The 24,616-nt window shown below is 39.4% G+C and overlaps 3 protein-coding genes across 5 annotated transcripts; 2 read left to right on the forward strand and 1 right to left on the reverse strand.

Moving 5' to 3' along the window:
* Positions 1–1,705: 1,705 nt before the first annotated feature.
* Positions 1,706–13,291, forward strand: LOC130716901 (uncharacterized). Of its 3 annotated transcripts, none has more exons than XM_057566938.1 (9): positions 1,706–2,119; positions 5,582–6,321; positions 8,653–8,914; positions 8,989–10,405; positions 10,768–10,979; positions 11,168–11,768; positions 11,856–11,937; positions 12,565–12,612; positions 12,826–13,291. In XM_057566938.1, exons 1-9 carry the CDS (start codon positions 1,795–1,797, stop codon positions 13,027–13,029), a joined length of 3,891 nt encoding a protein of 1,296 aa, XP_057422921.1. In that variant the 5' UTR covers positions 1,706–1,794; the 3' UTR covers positions 13,030–13,291. The 3 variants fall into 3 exon arrangements, with proteins under 3 accessions (XP_057422921.1, XP_057422922.1, XP_057422923.1); XM_057566939.1 differs by having other exon boundaries at positions 9,034–10,405; XM_057566940.1 differs by having other exon boundaries at positions 9,037–10,405.
* A 625-nt stretch (positions 13,292–13,916) lies between these two features.
* On the forward strand, positions 13,917–15,360 carry LOC130721071 (F-box/kelch-repeat protein At5g43190). Its single transcript, XM_057571803.1, has one exon. It carries the CDS (start codon positions 14,090–14,092, stop codon positions 15,221–15,223), a length of 1,134 nt encoding a protein of 377 aa, XP_057427786.1. The 5' UTR covers positions 13,917–14,089; the 3' UTR covers positions 15,224–15,360.
* Positions 15,361–20,837: 5,477 nt separating this feature from the next.
* Positions 20,838–23,011, reverse strand: LOC130718966 (uncharacterized). The gene is made up of 3 exons (XM_057569619.1): positions 22,768–23,011; positions 21,518–22,185; positions 20,838–21,383 (listed from the first exon to the last, which is right to left on the reverse strand). Exons 1-3 carry the CDS (start codon positions 23,009–23,011, stop codon positions 20,838–20,840), a joined length of 1,458 nt encoding a protein of 485 aa, XP_057425602.1.
* Positions 23,012–24,616: the final 1,605 nt, after the last annotated feature.

Raw genomic sequence — 24,616 nt, forward strand, 5'->3', positions numbered from 1 at the left:
GGAAGGTCCAGGATTCAAATCTTGTAAGAAATTTGAAGGGATTTTCTAACTTAATAACAACTAACTACTAACATTTGCCTATAAAAAAAATAAAAAAATCAAGCGCTTGAAACCACAATGGCCCAAAAAGCCTCACCTCCAAAACATCTATCCAGCCCTATAAAGATTTGTCTGGTAGAATTTGGGCCGCAATTTAGTCCAAAGAGACAACATTAGAACAGTCATACACTAAGCCCAAGTGTTTACCTATCGAAAGGGAATTCCTTGCTCTATCCATAACGCCTTGAGGTTCTAAGAGCTCTACCAACAAAAGTATCAACTGACTTTGTTCGGATCCAAAAGCTTATGTCGAGCCCTCCGCAAGTGAATAGGATTCCCCAACTACACCCTTGAGCTTACTCTTCTCAACAACCATTGTCTCGGATTCGCACAATTCCTCACATCTCGATCTCGCTTTGATCTCCCCCTACACTTCACTTTTTTAGGCCTTCCCCGAGGATGCGAAACATTCACTTTTGGTTTGCATCCTATCGCTTTCTTGAGGTGCCCTCACCTTTTATAGAGCTCTAAACTGGAATTGAAACCAGGATAGTCTTCCAATACAACCTTCTCTCCACATTGCGAGAGAGAGATCCCAAACCGAAAAAGTCGTATGCCTGCCAACATACTCAAAACCGCCGACCAACTCTGCTGAATTAACCAACTCCAACTCCTCACAAGGAACTTCATGACATCCACCTAAATGCTCATTAACGGAGCATGCCTTGTCTTCCAAAACCGGAAAAACACCCACAGAAAAATCTCCAGCCAAACCTTGGATAGGCACCTGCACCTCGCCGAGATGCATCGCCCCTCTTCCTCATGTCGAAGCACATCCTTAGTCTCAAGAAACAAAAACGTATCCAACTTGTCTATGTAAGAATGCTTATCGGTTGAAGCCATCCAACGACTTGCAAGGAAGATTTCAGGAAACAAAAAATCACCAGGGGCCCTGATGCCCTCCTCCAAACAATTTGAGGCCTCAACAAAAAATCAATCTTTCACATAAAAAGGAGAAGCAGAGCATCACCCAACATGTCTTCCCAAAATGACATCCCTCCACAATCTTGAAAACAGATGCGAAGTAGGCCGTCAATCCTGTCTTGAAACAGAAAGCATTCCTCACATCCAAATGAAGCTAAAGAATCAACATCCCACCCTAAGGGAAATCTTGCGCGTGAAACCGACAAGGCAAGACCCACCCCAGCATAAGGCCACTGATCAGAGAGAGATCGTCGTCTCATCTTCTTCATTGAAAGAAAATGAGCGAACCCAAATCGGCAGAATCTCCCAATTTTTCGTTGCCGCTACACAAACACACTATTGAGCTTACCATGTCTAGCAAAAAGATCCTTAATCTATTGGTACCCATCGAATCTAAGATCCCATCTATGAAGAGGGTAGTAAGAAATTGTGACGAAGCATCAACTCTTCAAAAACAATCGTCATTCGAATCCTCCAGCTCCTTATTACTTAAACAAACACCTAATTTTTTTTTTAAACTACAAACACCTAAAAAGTTAAAAATTGGATTATTATCTTTTAATTACAATTTTTTCTTACCAGAAAGTAAGAACGGACTTTCATTCAATTACATTTAATTCTACAAATAAACCCTTATAAAAAAAGTTTAGCAATTATCAAATCACACCCTTGCACTAACGAAATCTTGATATTCTATTCCCATATGACCCTCTCCATGTATAATCAAAACGACAGCGGAGTGAAGGCACACTTCTCTCCTCCCCAACCACCATGGCTTCACTCGAGCAGCCACCGAAGAAGCGCAAGCTCTACGACTCTCTCCCGGAGTCTCCGCCGCCGCCTCCACCTCTGCCGCACGAACCAAGCACACCGCCCTCCCCTCAAACCCTACCTCATTCTCCTCCTCCTCCTCCGCCACCGTCAACTCCGCCGCTGTCTCAGGATGAGATTCTCGCCAAGCGGAGGAACAAGGACGAAATTCGAACCGTCTATGAAGTTTACAAGCGGATCAAGTTTTGCTTGCTCCGCAAAGATGGTCCCTCTGCCATTCCTGACCTTGAACAGGGCTACCTCGCTCTCATCACTTCTTCCAGAGGTAACCAACCGCTTCTTGCTGCATTCTTTGTTGATTAAATACATGTTCTCCGTGTTCGATTTTACTTTTCAACTGTATGATTGTAATTGAATTGTGATTTGGGAAAATCTATTGCTGCATTCTTTGTTGATTATATCGCGCAAGTCGCGGTATGAACACTTTGAGTTGTGTTATCGAAAAAATGCACACCGCACTCTAAATTGCGATATGCATTTTGTATTTTTATACCGCACTTTAAGCGCGGTATGCATTTCTCGAAAGGGGGCGGCATGAATGAGTGAGGATGATTGCTTTTCTTGGTCGGATGTTGTTTGTCCAAGAATTCAAGTCATGTTGAAATTGTTTAGTGAGTGATGATGATATTTCTTGAATCAGAAATCTTATTTTTACCACTTTTGATGTGTTTTGTTAAATATAATTTCATTTCAAATGTTCTCTTGTAGTTTCAAATTCCAGATGTGTGTGGAAGATTGTCAAGCCTCTATTATGTATTTTGCATAAAGTGTCAAGTATGCAGTTCTAGGCAAGTTAGTCATGAGCAAAATTTTATCTTGAAACGGTTAGGGGAGTCAAAGTCACTAATCAGAATCCTATATTGAATAGTAAGATTTTACAAAATTCATTTATGTGTGTGTGTGCCTGCGCATATAAATTCATATAGATGTAAAATAGCATAAATAAATAAAAAACGTTTAAATATCTGAAACACTTAAATAATCTTGCACTGGTATATTAGTATCCATATTCTATAAGAATGTAATGCATAAGCCGTCCAAACACCAAACATCAGGTTTCTGACAAGTTCCAAGGCATAGAGCTCAAACACATTAACTTTGAGAAGATGTTCAACAAGAAAGGGGAGCAGCAAAGCTGTGTTGAACGAGAAAGAAGAAGGAGATCAGGTAACCTAGGGGTCTCACTTCCGTCGAACAAGAAGAAGGAGAGGAAGTAAGGAACGAGTGCGAAGGCAGAGAACTAGATGTATGTGAAGACAAGGTGTTATTGGTTAAGGAACCAGAGTAGGTTGGTGCAGGATTTGGAATAGGTGGAACACTGACCAAAGGAATAGAAGCTGAAACAGGAGGAGACTGTAGTATACCAGTTGGTGTGGATGGAAAAAGAGTGGTATAAGGAAACTTGAGCCCAATGACATCTTTAGAGATTTGAACCCTACCTGAAGAATCCTTACATTTGTACCCTTTATGGGAAGTAGAATACCCTAAAATAGGCATTTCTGAGACCTAAAACTGAGTTTGTGCTGATTGGATGGCCTTAATAGAGGAAAACAGGCACATCCAAAGATTTTGAAAAAACTATATTTGGTTTGATGCCAAAAACAAGTTCATAGGGTATAGCAAATTGCAGAGATGAGGTGGGTAACTGTTTATAGAGTATATACTATCTGCACCAACAAATTCACGAAGAAGAGGTTCATTGGTAACCTGAGATTTGACAACACAAAAGGAGCGATGAAACTAAAATACAGAATTGTCTTTTGCAAATTTGCTAACACTCATAAGATTTTTGGTTATTGAAGGAATATAAAGAAGATTATTCAAAAGAAAAGTAAAGGATTGACTCAAGGGTGAAGGAAAGAGAAATGAACCAGTTGAGTTAACAAGCGGACCTTGACCATTGCCAATTATAACCTGATCAGGTCCTTGAAAAGGCTCTTTCTGCTGGTTATTTTTGTGAGCTATTAGTCACATGCATGGAAGTTCCACAGTCTGGATACCACTGCTGAGGAGCAGGAGGAACAGCAACTGTGGAGGTGTGATGCACATGAGGCATTGGTGGCTCTACCTCTATATGCTGGAACAGGGAGTTGCATCCTGTAGGCCTGAGAAGAATGAGGATGAGAATCCACTAGTGGTGCCTGAGGAGCACCAGCATAAGAGCCAGATGCTTGATGCAAAGAAAACTTCCTTGTCTAAGGGGATACAGGTACTGAAGGATGAGAAACTGGATGCTGAGGAAGTGAATTGCCTGGAAAAACAGATTAAGGCGTCCAAGTGTTCCACGAGGGAGCTGCTTGAGGCATGTATTGAGGATTGAATCTCTGATAGCACACTGAAGCATCATGTCCAACCCTTGAGACACACTTGGCACCAAACAGAGGACCTGCCTCTGCCACGTCCAGATCTTCCTCTACCATGACCTTGGTACCAGAATATCTATCATCACTGTCTTGTGAGTATCCTGTGATTGTGACATCTTTGTTTAATTTTGAGACGATTAATCAAAAGCATTATTCATCGAGGAGGATGACAAATCCACCTGAGTTAGATGAGCAGTAGCATCAATCACAGATCTACGATACTTCTGAAGCAGAGTACATTGCGTCTTTATATAGACTTGGGTCAGATTAACTGCTGGATGACAGTTATTCGTAGAAAATAACCGATGGTAGATCTGCACTTTTAGTTATATCTATTACATAGTATATATGATGGGAATGGACCAGTAGCTTCTAGGAGAAGCTTTACGGTCAACACACTTAACTAACTTTACTTATATCTATTACATAGTATATATGATGGGAATGGGTCAGATTAACTGCTGGATGACAGTTATTCGTAGAAAATAACCGATGGTAGATCTGCACTTTTAGTTTAGAAGTGTATTTAACAATAGAAAACTGCTTGTTGGCAGTTATTTGTAGAAAATAACTGATGTGTGTTATGTATCAAGGATATATATATATATCTAGTTTTAGGGAGAATAGGGTTGTTGTTGTTAGTAGATTGTGGACAGAGAACATTTTCTGTGGGAGAGACTCTAGTCTCTAGGACAGCAAGTAAATTGCTGTATGTATGCTCTGTGTGTTCTGTGTAATACCATATTTCATCGGTTAACTTCTGGTGTTCTATCAATATACTCTTATACTTCTTTTTGGACGTGTGTGGTGAGATTGCATTGGAAATAATATTCATGTTTCCATGTCAATAACTCAGTGCCTGCAGCTATAGTTACGTGAATTTGGGCACTTAAATAAAATTGCACCCACAAAAACCCCTGTTTCACCCTTGCGAGCAGGCCTTTCTTTTGATTTGAATTTCCTTTTTTGGCAAGCAAAAAGAAAATTGCATCTACACCTTTGCTTCTTTGGTCAGCATCATACCTGAAACTATTAAATGGAGAAATAATGCTTAATAGACCACTGCTATATTCATCATTCAGCTGCTTTGCTGTCCACTCTGCAGTGATGTGTTTCTTTCATGCTTGTATGTAACATCTAAGATATAAGGGTCTCCCTACATAAGGCCATGCTAACCACAAAATATTTGGGTTTCAATATCACCTCAAATAGCCATGTCTGTACCTGATTTGATTTTATACATGATTAAATGCTTACTTTGCTGGCAAACTATATTCTATTGCTAATAATTGAAGGAACTGATAGAAGAAGTTCCATCATTGGAATTCTATTCTGCTTAAAGTTAAACTCTTATAATGTGACAGGTTGTATGAGTGTACAAAGAATTGTGGCCGATTTTATTCCTCAATATGCATGTCACAGTCCAACAGCTTTGGAAGCTGCAGCTAAAGTGGTTATTAATATGCATAACTGGAGTTTGGCATTGATCAATAGAGGAGAGGACTTTGGTGGTATTGCATTTGAAACTGCTAGAACCTGTATTTCTGGCCTTGCTGATGTTTGCTGCATTGCTTCTTCAGTAGCACCAACATCAGCTGTAATAAGAGGAATTTGCTCAGCAGTTTTTCAAAATGTGCTCACCTTTTTTATTGCCTTGTTTGAGGGAAAGGATGTCTTACAGATGGTTAACAAGAATTTCCTCAATATGCAAGACACCCCTGAGGTATTTTATGAGCTGAAACAAAAGATTTTGGATGAAGATGAATCTTCATTGACTAAATTATCCAAGTTTCGTGCATTATGTCTACTTTGGATATTCTTCTCTTGTCCGAAAGACTTGCTTTCAGCTTGTATAGATCTCTTAGGCTCTCCTACAAAAGAGAGAAATTCTGATGAAGGACAGCGCTTTCTGAACCTGGTGACTAGCACGTTTGTTGATGATGAAGCAGTTCACCTTTTGGATGAAGCAATTGATGGACCTAAATCATGTACAGATTCTACTGGGGCAGGCATCAGTGGTGAGGCTGGGGAGAAAATTATGACCGATGACAACCGTGTTTCTGATAGTGATTCGTCTGTTGGAAAGAGCTGCCTTCTTATGCTGGTAATACTTCATATTTGCTATCTTGTATATTATTTAATATTTACTGCTATATGTTTTATATTTTTGTCATGAAGCTGTCTGTTCTAAATTCTAATTAACTGCATGGCGTTTTGTCTATTATGTACTTTATTATTGATCTATTCTGAAAATTTTTATGTTCCCATTTTTTTTAATATGTTTCTTGGAAGAATTGCACCAATATTATCGTCTGTAGTTAAAAGTTAAAACTGTTAATAGACTAGTCATAATTTAGTTGTGCATGTATTGTAGAAGTTCATTTGACTTGAGGACTCGTCTTCCATAGATATCTGAGCCAAGTACAAAGCTTGAGCTTGTTTGGCATGATTATACCCCTCTGGCGTTATCGCTAAAGCCTAAAGGAATGAATCGTCAACTAAAGAATTCTGATTTTTCCTTTTAATTACTAGAACATTTGTCTCCGACTCTCCGCTGCTATCGCAGCATTGTATCCTGTTGTGGCCAGCACCGCTAATGGAAGCTGCATCGCTGAGCGTTTTAGCATTGCATCTATTAGGCCAGAAATTGTGCCCCAAATTGTGGAATTTCACGGCCTTTTGCAGCCCCTATGCTAAAACAGGGATAAAATCCCCTCTTTGCCCCCTATTTGTTTAGTTGGTGAACAATTATTTAGGGTTTTTTCCCTCAATTCCCCTCCCTTTTTCATTGGAACAGTCGTTAGGCTTCAAAAACCTGTTCCAGTTCCAAGCTTTACTCACACAACAAAATTGCTCTTTCCTCTCCTCTATTCGAAACCAATCACCAACACTCACTGCTCGCCGACATTATTTCTGACCAATCCCAAAATGTTCCTGCTAAGCTAGAGCACACTCAGTTCTCTTTTCTACACATCCTGTTCTGTAGATTGTTTGCATGTCTACTCCTTGTTCAACCTTCTCACCGTCTGTTCTATCTCTGTTTTCTTTTGTGTATTTTAACCCTTCACATTCTCTGCACTCCTGATGTCATCATTCACTGTTTTAAACTTTAGTTATTAGCTTATGTATTTGGCTGAAGAGCATAGCTTCTTATTATTAGCTGTCATGCATATATAGTTTTTTAGTTTTAAGTGTATATATAGCAGTTTGGAGTCGGCCACTCTACGTCGCTCTTTGGATTGGTAACTCTGATGAAGATAAGAATAAATTAGCGATTCTTTTATCTTTCATTTTCAAATGTATAGTAATTAAAAATTAAAAATGCTAATCTTTTCGTTGATAGATGTAATGACCTATCAAATTCTAAAATGAAAGTCCCATGCAAGTTTTAGAAATTTGTAAAGTGATGCTTGCTTTTAGGTTGAATACTTTTTTGGTCCCTTTAGCTCACTCCAAAGGCAACGGAGTCCTTACAGTTCAAAAACCTTTAAAGAGGTCCTTGATCCCTATATGATTCCTATAATTCAATTCTGAACGAGGAACAAATTCAATGTATGGGAACCATTTTGTTTTGTTTGTTTAAAAACTATACAGACTGAATTGAATTTCGAATGAAGTCATTTAAATTCGAATAAATTCATTATTTTTTGTTCAGAAATTGGATGAGATAACCAATGTGATTATATTTACATTTTAAACAGCATTCTAATTATGTTGTTCCCCTCAACTTGTAGTTGCAAAACGTACGTGTGGTTTTAGTAGCGGTTGGCGACCATATGAACTTTTCTTAAAACAATTATCAATGTAATAAATTAGTTTTATTGGTCATTTGGCAACCTGAGCCTTTGTAGCTCTTTTTTTCCTGATGGTTTTGAAGCTTAACATTCTCATCCTTCATCCCTAAATGTGTTTAAGGAAATTTTGTGAAGGTCTTGTAATGATTGTTTTATTAATTTTATTTATATTTATTGTGATTATGTTGGTTCTTCCCCCCTTTCCCTTTGCTTTATTATATTCGTGTAATATAATAACGTGATGACATACATGTGTAAGACTTGAAACATACATCATGAACAAGTTTGTAATTTGTGACAAGCTGTTGCCATTTTGGTAAAAATTTAAGATGCTGTAGTCTAACATACAGTTTGGCTTTGCTGCTCTTTAATTCCTTATGTTCATCAAGGGAAAATGCCTTGTTATATTAGCCTTAATGTGATGCAATTTGTTTTGTATTTTACTTTATGAGAGTCATGATTGTGCTTTTTTATTGTATGGTCGATATTTCGTTATAAATTTGCTAGCATATTCATTGGCAGTGGCATTGAAGGGCATTCCGTTAAGAACATGGTACTATTTGCTTAATTAACTTAATTAAATATTTTAGTTCCAGTTGATTCTTAATGAAGATACTTTTTCATGGCCTTTTTCTATACAGGCTCTTAACAAGGACCCGTCACTGCGGAAATGGATGTTGCGCAGATGTAAGAAATTACTTGACTTGCTTACTAATGCTTCACTAGAAATTAGATCAGTGTTGCAAGGAATTCTTGGAATGTTTGCTCAACAGACAGATTTGGAAGATTGTCACTTAGATAGTGATGAAGATATATCTGATTCTTCAATTTACATGAATAGGAATTATACGGTTACTAGGATATCTAAGGAACATGAAAGCATTGGTGAAGCATCAGGAAAAGGTAACTATTTAAAGTTCATGTTGGTTCTTCTATTGATGGTTTTACTGATAAAGTTACTGACAAATTTGTGATAGTTCATAGCTCTCCAGTTTCTCTTGACAATGTTCCTGTACGAAAAGCAGGTTCACATTTTGATAATGGAGTCTCAAGGTCCATGGGCGTTGAGATGGGTGAGGAAGGCAATATGCTCCATGTTAGGTGCTCCACACCTAGGGACTCAGTAACCCATCAGATATTCTCTCCTGCAGTTAAAACCCAAGTAGACTATAGGTTTAATTTATTTGATGGTAGAAATGATTCCCCGAATGTTGAGAAAACGCAAGGTTTAAATATGAGTTTGAATTCACCTCTGTTGAGGTCCTCTAGCGGAGCTTTTAGAAATGTTCATGCTTCTCCTAGTCATCATTTTATGTCGCCAACTGCTTCAACAAGAAGTCAAATTGCCTGGTGCTGTGACGGGGATCCTGCAGCCATGGATGTTGTCTCTGCTTCTAAGCAGCTATGGGTAGGTTATGTAGCGCCTGACGTACCTGAAAACCATATCAGGTTTCAATTAGAGAGGTTTGGCCCTATTGAACGATTTATTTTCTTCCCAGTGAAGGGATTTGCATTGGTTGAGTACAGAGGGATCATTGATGCGATAAAAGCTCGACACTATTTGCCTGGAAATTTTCCTTGCCGAGTGAAATTCATGGATATAGGGCTTGGTACCAGGGGTGCAGTCAATGGTATTGCTGTTGGCATTAGTTCTCATATATATGTTGGAAATATTTCCAGTCAATGGGCCAGGGATGAGATCCTGCATGAATCAAGGAAAGTAATCCACAAGGGTCCTCTCGCAGTGATCGATCTTAGCTGTGAGGGTGCATTACTTATGGAGTTTGAAACTCCGGAAGAAGCTGTCTCTGTCATGTTGCATCTGAGACAACTCCGAAGAGAGAGAAATAGTTATAATCAGCATTTTGGTCCAGGGACAGTTAATACTGGATTTGGGCATGCTTATATTGATGGTGCAAGACCGTTACCCACTCCTCCCCGTCTTGATCCTAAAGTCAACAACTCTGCTGGATCACCTCATGCTCGAACTTTACCTGAGAGCCCTGCTGACGGCAGTCAAACGAGGATGTCTCGCTTGCATAACTTACTATCTTCACTGCGTACTAAGTATAATATTAATCAAAGCATAGGTCTACATGATAACTATATGACTGGAGATACTTCTGCTTCTTCCATGCGTGAGGAAGATACAGTGCCATCCAGCACTCTGTGGATAACTATTTCTCGTAGCAGCTTACCGTTCCTCACAGACGAGGAGCTAATGGGCATTTGCAACCTGGCCATTGGGAACACTGGCTCCATTGTGAGGCTGACACAAGCAAACATGCAGATGGGATGTGGTTGGTTGGTTGAGTGCAGTAATGTTGATGGTGCAGTTTCTGTTCTAAGGAATCTTCGTGGTTGTCCAGGATTGTTCTTCCAGATAGAATTCAGGTTTGCAAGATTAATTGTTTTCTTACACACAAATACAAACATATACATATATTAGATGATTTACGTTTGCCATTCATGTTTTGTACTTTTTCATTTGAAAGCATATATCCCTATAACTCCAGTGTTTTGTTACTCTCACCTAATTCCTAATGGAAGGCACCTAAAGCAGATGCATGTTAACATATGGTCCTCTTGTTCTTAAATGTTCATGAAATGTTTAGTTTCTGACATGTTCACTAGATGCCACAAAATACACACACTGAAAGTAGCAAATTGATGATTTAAAATTGTTTAATAGTAAGTCCTTTGGACAACTACTAGTTTTTACTAATTTATATCTTTTGTTTCCCATCTTTGTACAGCAAACCAGGAAATCAAAATGCTGTACCATTTTCAATTAAACCAGAAAACAACGGCATGGAGCTTGTATCCCCCAGAATAAATACTGAGAATCATAATAGTGGAGTACATGGTGCACCTCTGTCTCAGTCAAACTGGCACTTTCCTGATTCCAGGGAGATGTCAGAAGTTGGAGCAAGGAATGATAATGTATCACTGGATCCACATCGAGGAGGTAATATTCTATTGATTCAGGCAATAAAATCTGTCCATGCTTTCTTTTTTTCTTTTTCGTGCTTGTCAATACATTTTTTATTATTATTTTTTGTTGTTGAATCATAGATTGAATACTTAAGTATGATACAGACACTTTTCTGGTGAGAAATCATATCTATTTCTGAACTTGAGTCCATTCTGCATCAGGTAATGCTCCACATTTATTCCCTGGAACACAAGGACCTTCCATTCTGCCACCTCAGCAAATTCAGTCATCTCCTTTCATTCGCCCTGTTTATGTTCCTCCAAATGGTCCGTGGGATCCACGGGGAACAAATAATCATTTACCTGTCAACCAATTTAACACAGGAGTAATGCCAAATAATTTTCATGGTGGTGGTGTGGCGAGTCCTTTTATACCTGTGTCTGTGACTCCACTTGCTCAGATACAAGGAGCTCCAATCCAGCCCTATAACCAGCAGGTTCCTCCACCAATTGTACCCCCACCTATACCATCTTTGCCACCTCCTCAGCCTGAAATGCCACATCCATTTCCTCCTTCTCCACCACCTCTACCCCTGACACAGCCACCCTTGGTTCCTCCACCTCCACCACCTGGTTCTCCTCCACCTCCTCCTCCACCACTGCCTGTCCAAGAAGTAGTCAGTATGGAATGTTCAGGGCAGTCTCTGCAGTATCAGTGGCAGGGCAATCTCTGTAAAAGTGGGGTTAACTACTGCACAATTTATGCATGCAGAGCAGATTCAGATATTTGCAGATATTCAAATACCATACCTGAGCCTGCTGAGTAAGACGTCATCTTTTGCTTCCTTACTACTCAGTATATTATTTTCTTGGAATAAATGCCGGTTTAAAATTCTTTTTGTTGGTGCAGATGGCCTACAAAATTAGACATGACTAAACGCACCGATTTTCGACATGTGAAATCAACATTAGCTGCTACACCATCTCATAGAGTGAGTTTTCAAATATCCTTTTGCTGCTCCCCCAAGCCATCTTACGCTCACTATTCATGAAATGTGTGTCTAACTTGTTAATTGATGCTCTATCTTAGGCTATTACATTAGATAAGCATTCTTTCCTAGGTTTATGTGGCTCAGGGTACCATAGCATGCACAAACATAGCCAGCATGCTTTGTCCCCCATGTAATTTGTAATTTACTTGTTTCTCTCTCCCTTGTTGCATGCTTGGCTGCACGTCTACAATCTGTTTGTATCTCGTTTTAATTTGTGTAACATTGGAACTATTTTATGTAATCTTGCTTTAATGTAGGTTGAGTTGCACTACTATAAATGCTCTCAGGCAGAATCATATGTGCTAACCATGAAATGGATAAAATTAATAATGCCTTTTAATCGGCTATACTTATGATTATTACATTAATTTATTGTTCTTTTTTCCTTTCTACCCCACACCATTCTAAAAGCCTCCATTATGAATAACTTCATTTCTTTTTCTTTTTGGTTTCCTAGTAGAAATGACTGATAGATTGCTAGTCTTTCTTTTTTACTTCTCTAGCCATGCAATGTAGCTTTATTGTTCTTCCATTCTCCTTAATCTGACTTTATTACTTCTGATGCAGAGGGAAGTGTGCCATTTGATCCCATCTTCCACTAGTGACCACAAAAGGGTATGTTATCTTATCATAATCAGTTCCTGATATATATAGTATTGCATCTTTTACTTTAGAGGAGCCTTTTTTTAGTTGAACTTCCTTTCATCATCATTAATCACTCAGATGCTACTATTATGAACATTTGTGCATGCATATGAGAGCTGGAATTTGTGTTTTGTCCTGCAACACAGCCCCATTCCTCTAGTTGATCCATTATCTCTCATTCAGTTTCAGGATTTCGTATCATACTTAAAGCAGAAGGATTGTGCTGGAGTTATCAAAATCCCAGCTTCAAAATCCATATGGGCAAGGCTGCTATTCATACTTCCCCACTCACTTGAAACATGCTCTTTGCTTTCTATTGCTCCTGATCCATCTGATTGCCTCATTGCTTTGGTTCTTCCCAAGGAAACAAACTTTGATTGGATATGACTAGTGTCCTTTATCATAGAGCAAAAGCTGAAGTTCTATTTTTGTATGCACCAAGCTAATGGATGTAAATTTGATATGCTCTGATCTGGAGATATAGGCTCCCTTACGGGGAGCTGTAAAAATGTGACATTTTAGGTTTGTAAATACTGGGTTTTTTGTTGAAGATATAGATCCTATGATACGCATGCAAATTTTGTACCATTTTTGTAATCTGCACTTTTTTCTTCTTTGGAAGTTAGTTCTAGTAGTAGTTATTTTTCAACTTGTGTATAAATTGCAAGCAATTCTAAGACCTGCATTTAAAATTGGGTTCAGTTTTCTTGAAAAAAAATGTTTTTTAGGATGTTTTTTATAGGATCTAAATCTTAATTCCGGTTAGCTTAAAAGCAAATCGGAAAGTTAATTATGGTACCAAGACATTGATAAAACTCTAAAATAGTCAAAACATGTGAATTGTAACAGCTAATATATACTCCATCTGTTCCCTATTATAAGTCACATTTTTTGAAAAAAAATTGTTACAAAATATAAGTCACTTTCTAATATATAGGAAGCATTAAATAATTTTTCCAAATTTACCCTCATATTTAATATGAAAGAGATGATGAATTTTATAAGTATTAACTTGGAGAGAGAAAATCATAGGAAAGTAAATAAGGGTAATCTAGGGAAGTAAATCATTTTTTTTACAAATTTATTACTAGTAACTACTTTTCTTAATCTAAGAGAATTAGTTATTTGTGACTTATATATAGAAACGGAGGGAGTACCATGTGATAGTTAAACCAAACATTCACTTTAATCACCCTTGGTAAAAAGTTAGGTGCTATTCCATTTTCTTCTTCATTCTTAAAAAACCTACAAAGTCAAGTCAATGGCTTTCTGTGTGCGAAACGGCACATGCTTAACACTTCTTACTTTTCAGACGCGGTCGAAAAGAGCAGAAAATAGCACAAAACAAAAACAACAGAGTGATCAACACTTGTTACTTTTCACACAAAACAAAACACAATCTCCAACCAAACCAAACCAAACATAGCAAAACATCTTGTAAACTCCGATGATGAACACCACCACCACAACCACAACCACCAGGAAGTGGAACAACAACAACACACTGATGATGATGAAAATGGATCCCAAAATTTGGAGCAAATTGCCACCTGAAATCTTGGAATACATCCTCTCATTTCTTCCCCTCAAAACCTTGTTGAATCTCAGATCAACCTGCAAAGGTTTCTGGTCTCTCGTATTCTCCCCTTCATTCACCTCCAAATACTCTTCTTCTTCTTCACCTTTCTCTTCCTTTCTCTTACTCTCCCACCCTCAATTCCACCGCCACTACCCTCTCTACGACTGCACCCTCGGCACATGGCGCAACATCTCCCTCTCCCTCTCCGACTCTTCACCTTCCTCCTTCACCAACGTTGTCTCCTCCGGTGGCCTCTTCTGCTTATCCGATTCCATGTCCTGTTCCTTGCTCATCTTCAACCTTCTCGCCAAAACCTCTAGGAAGATTCAGTACCCCAGTTACTCTCTTCACCTCGAGCATCTCACGTTTGTCACAACCCCATCTGGGTACATCATATTTTCTCTGTTCTCTGCATCTGCAACAAACCGGGCATTCGTTTACGACTCAGAGGTGCGATCATGGCGACGGTTCAATGGTTTCGGACCGATTCTCGGCGATAAACTGCATCAACAAGGCGTTTTCTTCAACCGGGGTTTGTATTTTGCAACCCCAGAACCGTTTTCGATTGTGAGATTCGATTTGGAGAGTGGGGTTTGGGAGAGACCCGTTGGCGAGTTACCGGGTCAACTCACTTTTGCTCGGTTGGTGAGTGATGGAGAAGGGAAATTGTATCTGATTGGTGGGGTTGGGAACAATGGGATTTCAAGGAGTATCAAGTTGTGGGAATTGGGTGAAGCAGGGGATTGGGTTGAAGTGCAGAGTTTGCCTGAGTTAATGTGTAGGAAATTTGTGTCTGTGTGTTATCATAAGTATGAGCATGTTTATTGCTTCTGGCATGAAGGGATGATCTGCATTTGCTGCTATACATGGCCTGAGATATTGTATTATTTGGTTTCTAGGAGGACTTGGCATTGGCTTCCTAGGTGCCCTTCTTTGCCTTTGAAATGTAGCTGTGGTTTCAAGTGGTTCTCTTTTGTTCCAAAGCTCTATGCTTCAGTTTGAACTGAAGTTTCTAATGCTTGTATTTTGTTCTTGTATTTCTGTTGTTGTTTGTATTCATGATGGGATTATGTTTATGAGCTAATCCACTTTCATTTGTTTTTGTACATTTGATTTTGTATTTGAGATCAATTTTGGAATTGAATCTTGTCCAAGGACTATCTGTCCAAATTTGGTTTTGGATTTGGAATTTATTGTAGAATGATCACTTATCATCTCTTTTTCTTGTGTGTAAAGTGTAAACATCTCCATACTCTTTGCTGCATGATGAAGTTGATAAATGATAATGGAGTGAATCAGCCATAAGGAACATACATTGTAAAGTCTATAGTTTATAACAATTTATCTAAACTTCTATGCTTTATAACTCAACTACATGGTTAATAAACAAATAATAGGAATCCATACTTGAACTTACAACGCTGATTTCTTTACAACACTGATTCATGTACACGTACTAAAATAATGGTGGACACCATACACAGATTATTTTTGTAGTTTTTATTAGTGCCGATAAAATTATGACTTGGAGCAAAAATGGAATTACAATTTGTACCTCCCTCTCGAGTAACCACCTAGTGATAACCCGGGCGAGAAGAGGAGCTGAACCTGCCGCATTTTCCAAACCACCATCCAAGGTCACCCGACCATAAGTTAGCTATCCAGTGGAAGCCCGGGGATTTGGAACTATAACTGTCCTGTCTGTCCATAATAAGTAGTCGCTCGTAACCATAAAGTAATTAAACCTATCACTACCACACTTAATATGTGATAAACCACAAAATGATGGCAAATCGTTCAGCAACCTAATAGGCGAAAGAAGAAAAAGTCGCCTTCACTCTAACATTATTTCAGGGCTTGTGCTTGGGAGTTTAACCATCGAGCTTGGAACCTCAGAAGTTTTGGAAAAACACAATCCATAATACATTATCTCAACTCCACCCAGAGAAAAAGAAACATGAAACATAAAATTGAGATGAAAAATACAAAGGGAGATAATGAACAAAAGTGGGTAAAATTAGATAGAATAAAAACAGAGTGTGAATGCATAATCTATAACATCAGTTGACTGAGTAAATTCTGGGAATTATTTTCCTTACTTAGTTGGAAAAGACAACTTTTAAAACCAATCAACTTGGCCTATTCTTTATAGTTGAGCTACAGCTCTTCTAAGTTCTAAGTGGAAAAGACATCTAGTCTAACATTTGAACTATTCAATCAAATGAGTAGAAAGCTATCCACGAGCTTTGACATTACTACAATTCTTCTTTTGGACATATCTTAAACATCTTCAAATCATAAGATTATATTAATCAGTTTTCATGACTCAGTAACATGTGTCAATCAGGAGACATGAATTACTTGGTACTGCTACAAGTCAAAGTGTTTTTTAACCAGAAAGAAGCAGTAAATTGTTGACTCAGTTTCATTTTTTGTGAATCATGAGTTACTTGGCAAGTTTATTAACTTCATATTTTTTATTTTTCATTTACACCAAATCACCAACAGTGTTCATAAACATTAGTTCTTGCATTGTAAACACTTGCTTCTGTCATTTTTTGAGTTTGCTAACTAAACCAGAAGACTAGCCCGTGTTTGAATTGTAATCAGATCAAAATGTATTATCCTTTTCTTGCATTAATTGTTTGTTCAACTAACCCACACATTTTATCAGTTTCCAAAAAAATAATCCACACATTTTATCAAGTTATTCAAGTAAACTATGCTAGATGAAAGAAAATGCAGTCGGACACATATTCAATGTTTTAACACCAATGTGGTTGACTCAAGTGGTAAGATATGAACAATGGCGGATCTACCACCAGGCTTGGTAGGTCCAATGCCCTGACTCAATGAAAAAAAATAAAAATTTCTTTGGACTAGGTAAGTTTTTGGGCCCAAAAAAAAAAAAGAGAAAGGGCAAAATTTACAAGGTAAGGCAAAATTTAGGAACTTAATCATAAATTTGCTTCAGCTTCCCAAAATTTCTGGTTCCGCCACTGGATATGAATATTTTTGGCACAAACATATTATCCCGGTAGATAGTACTTATGTTAGACAGAAAAAAAATAAAAACTAATTCCTTTAATTTTATGATAGATTTTATTTTAATTTTACACTTTTACTAGAGTCTTACCCAAAACTTTGGTAAGCTTTCATTAAATCCGTTGAAATATTAACAAAAGTTGTCAATTTGACATTCTATGAATATCATATACATGTGACATCAATAGTTTAAAAAAATAGTGCTTAAACTAATTTAAGAAGCTATAGAAAGATTTAGCACCAGAATGAAATAATTATAAATAAAATGAATTAAAGCCGAAATATTTGACTTATTTCACGTAAAACACTTCCCACCAATGGGGAAAATTTTACAATGCTCAAATATTACTCTTTGTCTCTTTCCATTCAAATATTGACACAAGTTTCATAATTTTCTTAATTTAAAATAAAAGATTAAATATTTGATAAAATGAGTGTTGAGTCAGTCCTACATAAGTACCAAAAAATATGAATAATGCGAACAAAAAAAAAATACCAAAAGGGGGGGAAAATGGTATTTACAGGAATGGTGTGAATCTTAACAGCTTGGAGCTTGCGTGGCAAGGAGGCTGAATCCGCTCCATGCGACACGGATCCCAAAGTGAATTCGCCTCACATGACACGGATCCAACACATTCAGACAGCTTCACTTTCGCTGAGATTCCTTCCCTTCCCAAGGGAGAATCTGTCAGCCTTGTCCTTACCTGAATCCGCCTCAATGGTCCCGGATTTATGGTTAGCTGACTTGATGGGATGCAGCGACAGGACGTTGATTGGTCTGTCAGGAATCCGTTTGAACCGAGGCGCATTGGCTGCAGGGAATACGCGCCTTCCCAGGCGCAAACAATGAGGCATTGACTGACAAGGGTTCCGTTTTGACTGGGGCGGTTTCTGTGTCATATTTTATGGCGGTTTGAAACCCCTATAAAACAGACCCTCAACATCAGTTTTTTCTTCCAACTCTTCTCAATATCTCACACTCGAAATTTCCACTCTTCCACTCATCTTTTCACTCTTCTTATACTTATCAATGGCAGATGAATTGGTGATCAATCCTGGTCCTCATAATACTGATTTGTTGTATCTTACTGTCAAACAAACCCACATTTCTGACCAAGTTTGGAACGAAAAACCTGATAGAATTCTCAAAGTCCGGCGTGCACGTGATTCACGGTATACGGCGCAGAGACTCATATCCGGCGTTCCCGAGCCAATCAGAGGTCACCTTGAAGCAGCAGGTTTTTACCATTGCGCGCTAGTCTCAGATGTTTATCCAGACCTTACCTTAATATCAGCGTTTATAGAAAGGTGGAGACCTGAGACTCACACTTTTCATCTGTCGTTCGGAGAATGCAGCATAACTCTTCAAGATGTTGCAGTACAGTTGGGCTTGAAAATTGATGGTCACGCTGTCACCGGTCCCACCGCTCGTGATTGGCCCGACGTTGTCCAGGAGTATTTGGGAAAGACTCCCCCGGCGAAGGCTTTTAAAGGCGGTGTGTTACATATGAAGTGGATAAATGAGAATTTCCATAATGTGGGAGACTTTGTTAACGACCCCCAACAGTTGGCGTGTTTTGCACGGGCATATATCATGCGCATGATTGGAGGTTTCCTCTTACCTGACCATAGCGGCTCGCATGTTCCTCTGAGATATCTTCCTCTTTTAGGGAATTTCAAGGAGGCTGGAAATTATAGTTGGGGTTCTGCGGTACTTGCCAATCTATATAAGGAAATGTGTCTGGCAACAAAACTGTCCCGCGTGGAGATCGGTGGTTATGTATAACTTATCCAGTTCTGGGTCTGGACGAGGTTTCCTAATATTGGCCCCGTCAAAGAACTTAACAAAATCGTTGAAGGTCGTGCTCTTGGAGCCAGGTATGCAACCAATTCTTGTTTCAAACTTGAATACTTGATCAATTTACAGGTTACCTAACATATACCAACCAATCGTTATTTCAAACTTGAATACTTGATAAATGATATAGGTGGATCAGTGATGCTGAATGGATCAAGTATCAGTTACCTTGGTGGAGGCACAAACTGGACACAATTAAAACAGAAGAAGTGAGTACATTTTATTTAAGATATAGCATATTATATTAGTCAAAGTGTAAATTTCTTCTTATTTTCGGTGTTATTGTGTATACAGTTCGAATGGATGCCTTATTCACCTAGTGTTATGCAAAAGCTACCTCCAATATGTCAGGACAATATGCATTTATGGAGATGTTTAGCACCCATGATATCCTTTTTTATTGTTGAATGGCATCAACCTGATCGGGTGATGCAGCAATTTGGATTTGAGCAACATGTTCCTAAAAAACCTCTCCGAGTTCCTGGTGTGCATGACATGTCAATGGCAGGGAAACATGATTGGGATTGGGTCACGTTGCATGCACCTTTTCTTTCAGCTTGGAACAACTGACATCGCCAATTGGCTCAAGGTCCTACATTAACGAGGCTTGCACAAGGCAGTGACTTGTACATAAGGTGGTATTCACAACATTCTCGACGTTGGCTTACACGCAAAGGAGCAGCATTAGGACAATTGGTAATGTTATGGTTACCTTTTGAATTTTTTAATATAATTTATACTTAATTCTTACCGAAATAGATTATTTTTTTACAATTGTAGGCTGCGAATCTGCATCACATCTGGTATGGGCTGCCTCTTATTGGACAAGGGAGGTACACAGTTGAAAATCTTCAGAAGCAAACCATGCATTGCCTTGCCTTATGCCAAGAGATGGGGCGGATCACCATTCCCTCATTTGAGGTGCCTCTAATGGAGTCTGTTCAGATCCCGAAGGGATCATTCGCATTTCAACAATATTACCGACCTGAGCAGGTTCCAGAGTCCCAACCTTACCACGGTTCGGCTCCACAAGTGCAACAAGATGACACGTGGTTCACACCAGAGGGTCAATCGATACCCTCATCATGGAGGACCCCACCGAGCCCCCGACGCGGGTGGGGGGCCTTACAAGATTTGCTAGGAGGTTCACCAGACTTGCAACATGCCCATCCGCCAGATTCTGAGATTCGTGCTACACAAGCAGCCTTTGACATCGATCTTAATCAGGCATCCCTCACAGGCTACCATGCGTCGGGCTATGACCCTTCCATCAACCCATACCGACGTTGATGTGTCTATGTTTTTTTATTTTCAATGCAGCTCCTTGTAATTGTTCGTTGTTTGAAGGTTGTATGTCATGATCATGCAGTTATATTGTTTCAAATTATTATAATGTGTTCAAGATGTGATCACCATTTAAATCGAGAATTAAAAATGATGCTTCATTTCTTACACAAGTTTATTATACATCATTAAGCATACACTCAAAGACTCAAAGATAAGACATCAACAACAACATGGTAAAACAGATTATCGCTGGAGAGAATTATTTCTCCGACTCGGTTGAGGCTCCCTTAGGTCCATCTCATTTCTGATGCGAGTTGACCTTGGACGACCTCTAGCACGCACCATGGCGGGGTCTGGAACTAGTCGAGGGCCATCATCTGCTGGCGGAATGTTCAATTCATTGCCAAGGGCCCACCACTCAGCCTTTTACGCATCTCGTACAGTCTCTAGCTTATACACAGGGTCCACAAAATCATAATAATTAATAGACTGTCGAGCGCATGCCGCGATCACGTGGTCACATGGATACTTGAATGCTTGGAAACGTCCACACTCGCATGTTCCCAGATCGAGTCGAACACTCCACCTGTAACCATTACGATGCGTGCGCTGGTTGAATCCTTCCTCGACTTCAAACCTAGTTCGTTCCACGTTATACGTGCGCACAATGTGAGCACATGCCTTTTCATGATTTTTGGCTAACGCGACCATGACCTTGTTGCAGTAAACCTGTCGGGCCGCCAATTGATCTCTTGCAGCAATGCCTCTTTGAACAAAGTAATCTACGAGACGGGCATATGTGCATTTGACAAGTGCGGTGATCGGCATGTTCCTAGCGCCCTTGAACACTTTATTAACAGACTCTGCAAGGTTGGTTGTCATGTGGCCGAATCTACGACCATCAATGTCACATGCGAGGCTCCATTTCTCCCTACTGATTCCTTCAATCCATGCCTGGATAGCAGGGCTAGTCTGTCAAAACCTGGCCAATCGTTGCTGAAAAAGGTACGCACATGGCTCGTAACCTGCACAATTGAGCAATGTAAGCCACTTTATCTATTGAAAGGAACTTAAGTAATTGAATTGAAAAATATACCCATCATAACCAGCTCGTGTTTAAGCTTTGCATTCTTAAACTTATGGTTGAAGTTGCTAGCAATGTGACGGATGCAATACACATGATGCGCATTTGGAGGTTGCCACCCGTTTCTCGCATTTGTCACAGCGGCTTTGATGCCTGCATGTCTGTCTGATATCAGACATATACCTTGTTTCTGAGTAATATGTTGCCTTATCAGACGCAAAAACCAAGACCATGAACTCAAACTTTCACCCTCCACCACTGCAAAAGCTATTGGCAAAATATTGGAGTTTCCGTCTTGTGTGGTGGCAATCAGCAATGTTCCTTTATACCTTCCATACAAAAAAGTGTCATCTATCTGGATCATCGGCTTACAATAGTTGAAAGCTTCACAACACTGTTTGAAAGTCCAGAACACCCGACGGAATTTGCGAAGACTACCATCAACAAGACCATCCGCACCGACATAATCATCTGTGTAAATGTAGTAGTGGGATCCTGAGGAAAATGAACTCATATAACCAAGCCATCTCGGGAGCTCGTTGTAAGAATTTTCCCAATTGCCAAACACCTGAGCAAGTGCCCTTTGCTTCACTAACCATGCTTTCATGTATGACACTTGGTAGTTAAGTTCCCCACTGATTCTCTCCTGTATGGCCGCAATAGGGATAGATGGCTGACCAGCTACCATGCCTGCAACATATTAACGATATTATATGTTATATGTTAATATTCATTTTAAGAGGAATGAGATTATATACATGTCAACAATCATACCTAGTATGTAAGAGCACATGACGTCAGAAGTCATCTTGGTGTGGTCCTGCGATTTCATCGGATTGACGCACGTATGAGGGCCGACCCATCTAGATATTACCCACTTATCAATATTTTTATCTAAGCGTGCCCTTACCCTCCAAAGGCATCCATCCTCAGTATTGGGACAGTAGGTAGTAAAGTAAGTTAGTTTGGATTCGAGAATCTTATAGGTTTGATGGCGTTTGAAACAATAGTACTTTACGGCCATCTTGGCATCTGCCTTGCCCTCAAAACGTAAACCAACATACAAATCATCACCTAACTCCCACGAGCCACCCACATCAGTACCGGGAAAAAATCTGTCTCCTGATCTGGGTGATCCCAATTGATATATGAGTAGTGTGGAGCAGAATTCCAAAATGGTGTGGTGTTTGGGACAGCTGAACATAAAAATAAAATCAGTACATGCACAAGTAGGTCAATTCAGTAATTATAAGATAAGTTGGTTGAACAAACCATGCACTTGAGAATTAACAGGGGGGTCAGGAGCCGCCTGTTGTCCACCTTCTTGGTCTGAGTGGTCTGAGTCCGATGAGTCTCCGTCGGCAGCTTGAAACGTGTTTTCATCTTCACTTCCCTCTGGTTCTGAATATATGATGTCAGGATTGTCAACAAGGTGGTGGTGGACATCATCATCATCATCCAAATTAACGGTGGGACCCAAATGAACGTTATCTGGTTCATCTTCGTGAATCTCCATTTGTGTGACGCCTTCGTCTGTCAACGTCGGATGAGTGCTTGTAGGATTCGTTGAAACCGGTTGATGAACTTCCGGCCTCATCAATTTGAACATAAAGCTCCAACATGGTCACCACTGACGGCTGGGCATATTGTTGCGTAAATACGTCCATCATGACCGCCACATCATTAGTATCCACTATCTGAAGACCTGTATATTGAATTGGATTAGATGACGACAAATACCTAAATGCCACCGACGAAATAGCTTGATTACTTCGGAGCTTCAATTTCTCATGCATTTTCTTCTTCAAGTTAATGAATGTGATGCTGCGTTTCAGATGCATCATCTTCTTCGGGCCTTCAAACACCATACCTTCATTGCCCTCGTAAGCTCTACCATTGTAACACACACAAGCAATTACTTGATTCATCTTCAAGATTTCAGAATGAGCTGAAGAAGCTCTTTTTTCGAATGTAAGTTTGGTTTTTAGAGTGTGAGCTTCATGAGTTTGCAGCATTATTTTATTAACTCCAATTTTGTTGAATCCGCCTCACATGAACCGCATTTAATGCTTCTCGTGAATCCGCTTCACCTTACCCGTATTGATGTCGTCACCCTGTCTCCAACATCCCATCATATTCCCCCAGACAAGGATCCGGTTCATGTGGGGCGCATTCACCCAGACGAGGAAACGGTTCATCTAAGGCGTATTTATTGCCAGTGATCTCCCCCAGGTTATGCGGATTCAAAAGCATCAGATTCCTGTCAGATTCCCTTGGGAAGGTAAGTGCAGACATTGATTAGATTGATTCCGCTACATGTGACGCGAATTCAGTTCAAAAGTTTTTACACGGGATCCGCGTCATATGACACGAATTCTATTCCACTAATCCGCGTAGCATGAAGCGTATCCAGCTCCTTGCCACGCAAGCTCCAAGCTGTTAAGATTCACACCATTCCTGTAAATACCATTTTTTCCCCTTTTTGGTAATTTTTTTTGTTCGCATTATTCATATTTTTTTTTCGGGCATTGCCGCAGTTCCTAATAAGTGTGGTATGAGTGACTTCTTTGTCTTATGCTCAATTGAACCGATGGCGGATACCCTTTATTATTTGTGTGATTGCCCACGTGCGCATAGGGTGTTTAGTTACATTCCTCGAAAATAGATTCAATGATCGTTTGGTACGCTATATTAAACTTGATAGTGAGTCTCTTTGTTTTCCAGCAAACTTTGTTTCTCTCCTCAAAAATTAATTTTCAGAACATCAGAAAATATTTCGGAAACTAGTTTCTGGAATCCTTATGTCTTCAATATAGGAGAGAGAATGATATGATGGTGAAAATTCTTAGCAGAAATTGAAGAGGATGGTGAGAATAGGTGTGGCGGCCGTGAGAAAGGGAAGTCCCTAAACTCTCTCATGCTGAGTTCCAAGTTTGGTCCATACCTCCATAACTCCATTAACTTGGAAGAGACTAGAGAGGGACACGGGTTGTTGGATTGTTGGCAGACACGCTGGGCATGGTCCATACCTCATATATCGGTTGTATAAAAGTCAACTAAAATCATTCCAATCCTAAATAAATTATTTATTTCTACAATTATATTTTTATTCATTAAATTT

Source organism: Lotus japonicus, chromosome 5, assembly GCF_012489685.1.
Source record: "Lotus japonicus ecotype B-129 chromosome 5, LjGifu_v1.2".
NCBI lineage: Eukaryota > Viridiplantae > Streptophyta > Magnoliopsida > Fabales > Fabaceae > Lotus > Lotus japonicus.

Excerpts from the sequence above, each read along its gene's own strand:
- LOC130716901 (XM_057566938.1), top strand. The coding sequence starts at position 1,795 with ATGGCTTCACTCGAGCAGCCACCGAAGAAGCGCAAGCTCTACGACTCT. Across the intron at positions 8,915-8,988 it reads TGGTGAAGCATCAGGAAAAG|TTCATAGCTCTCCAGTTTCT; the intron begins GTAACTATTTAA and ends AATTTGTGATAG. Across the intron at positions 11,938-12,564 it reads CTGCTACACCATCTCATAGA|AGGGAAGTGTGCCATTTGAT; the intron begins GTGAGTTTTCAA and ends CTTCTGATGCAG.
- LOC130721071 (XM_057571803.1), top strand. The coding sequence starts at position 14,090 with ATGATGAACACCACCACCACAACCACAACCACCAGGAAGTGGAACAAC.
- LOC130718966 (XM_057569619.1), bottom strand. The coding sequence starts at position 23,011 with ATGGAGATTCACGAAGATGAACCAGATAACGTTCATTTGGGTCCCACC. Across the intron at positions 22,186-22,767 it reads TGTTAATTCTCAAGTGCATG|GCATGGTAGCTGGTCAGCCA; the intron begins GTTTGTTCAACC and ends AATATGTTGCAG. Across the intron at positions 21,384-21,517 it reads CAAAGCTTAAACACGAGCTG|ACTAGCCCTGCTATCCAGGC; the intron begins GTTATGATGGGT and ends AGGTTTTGACAG.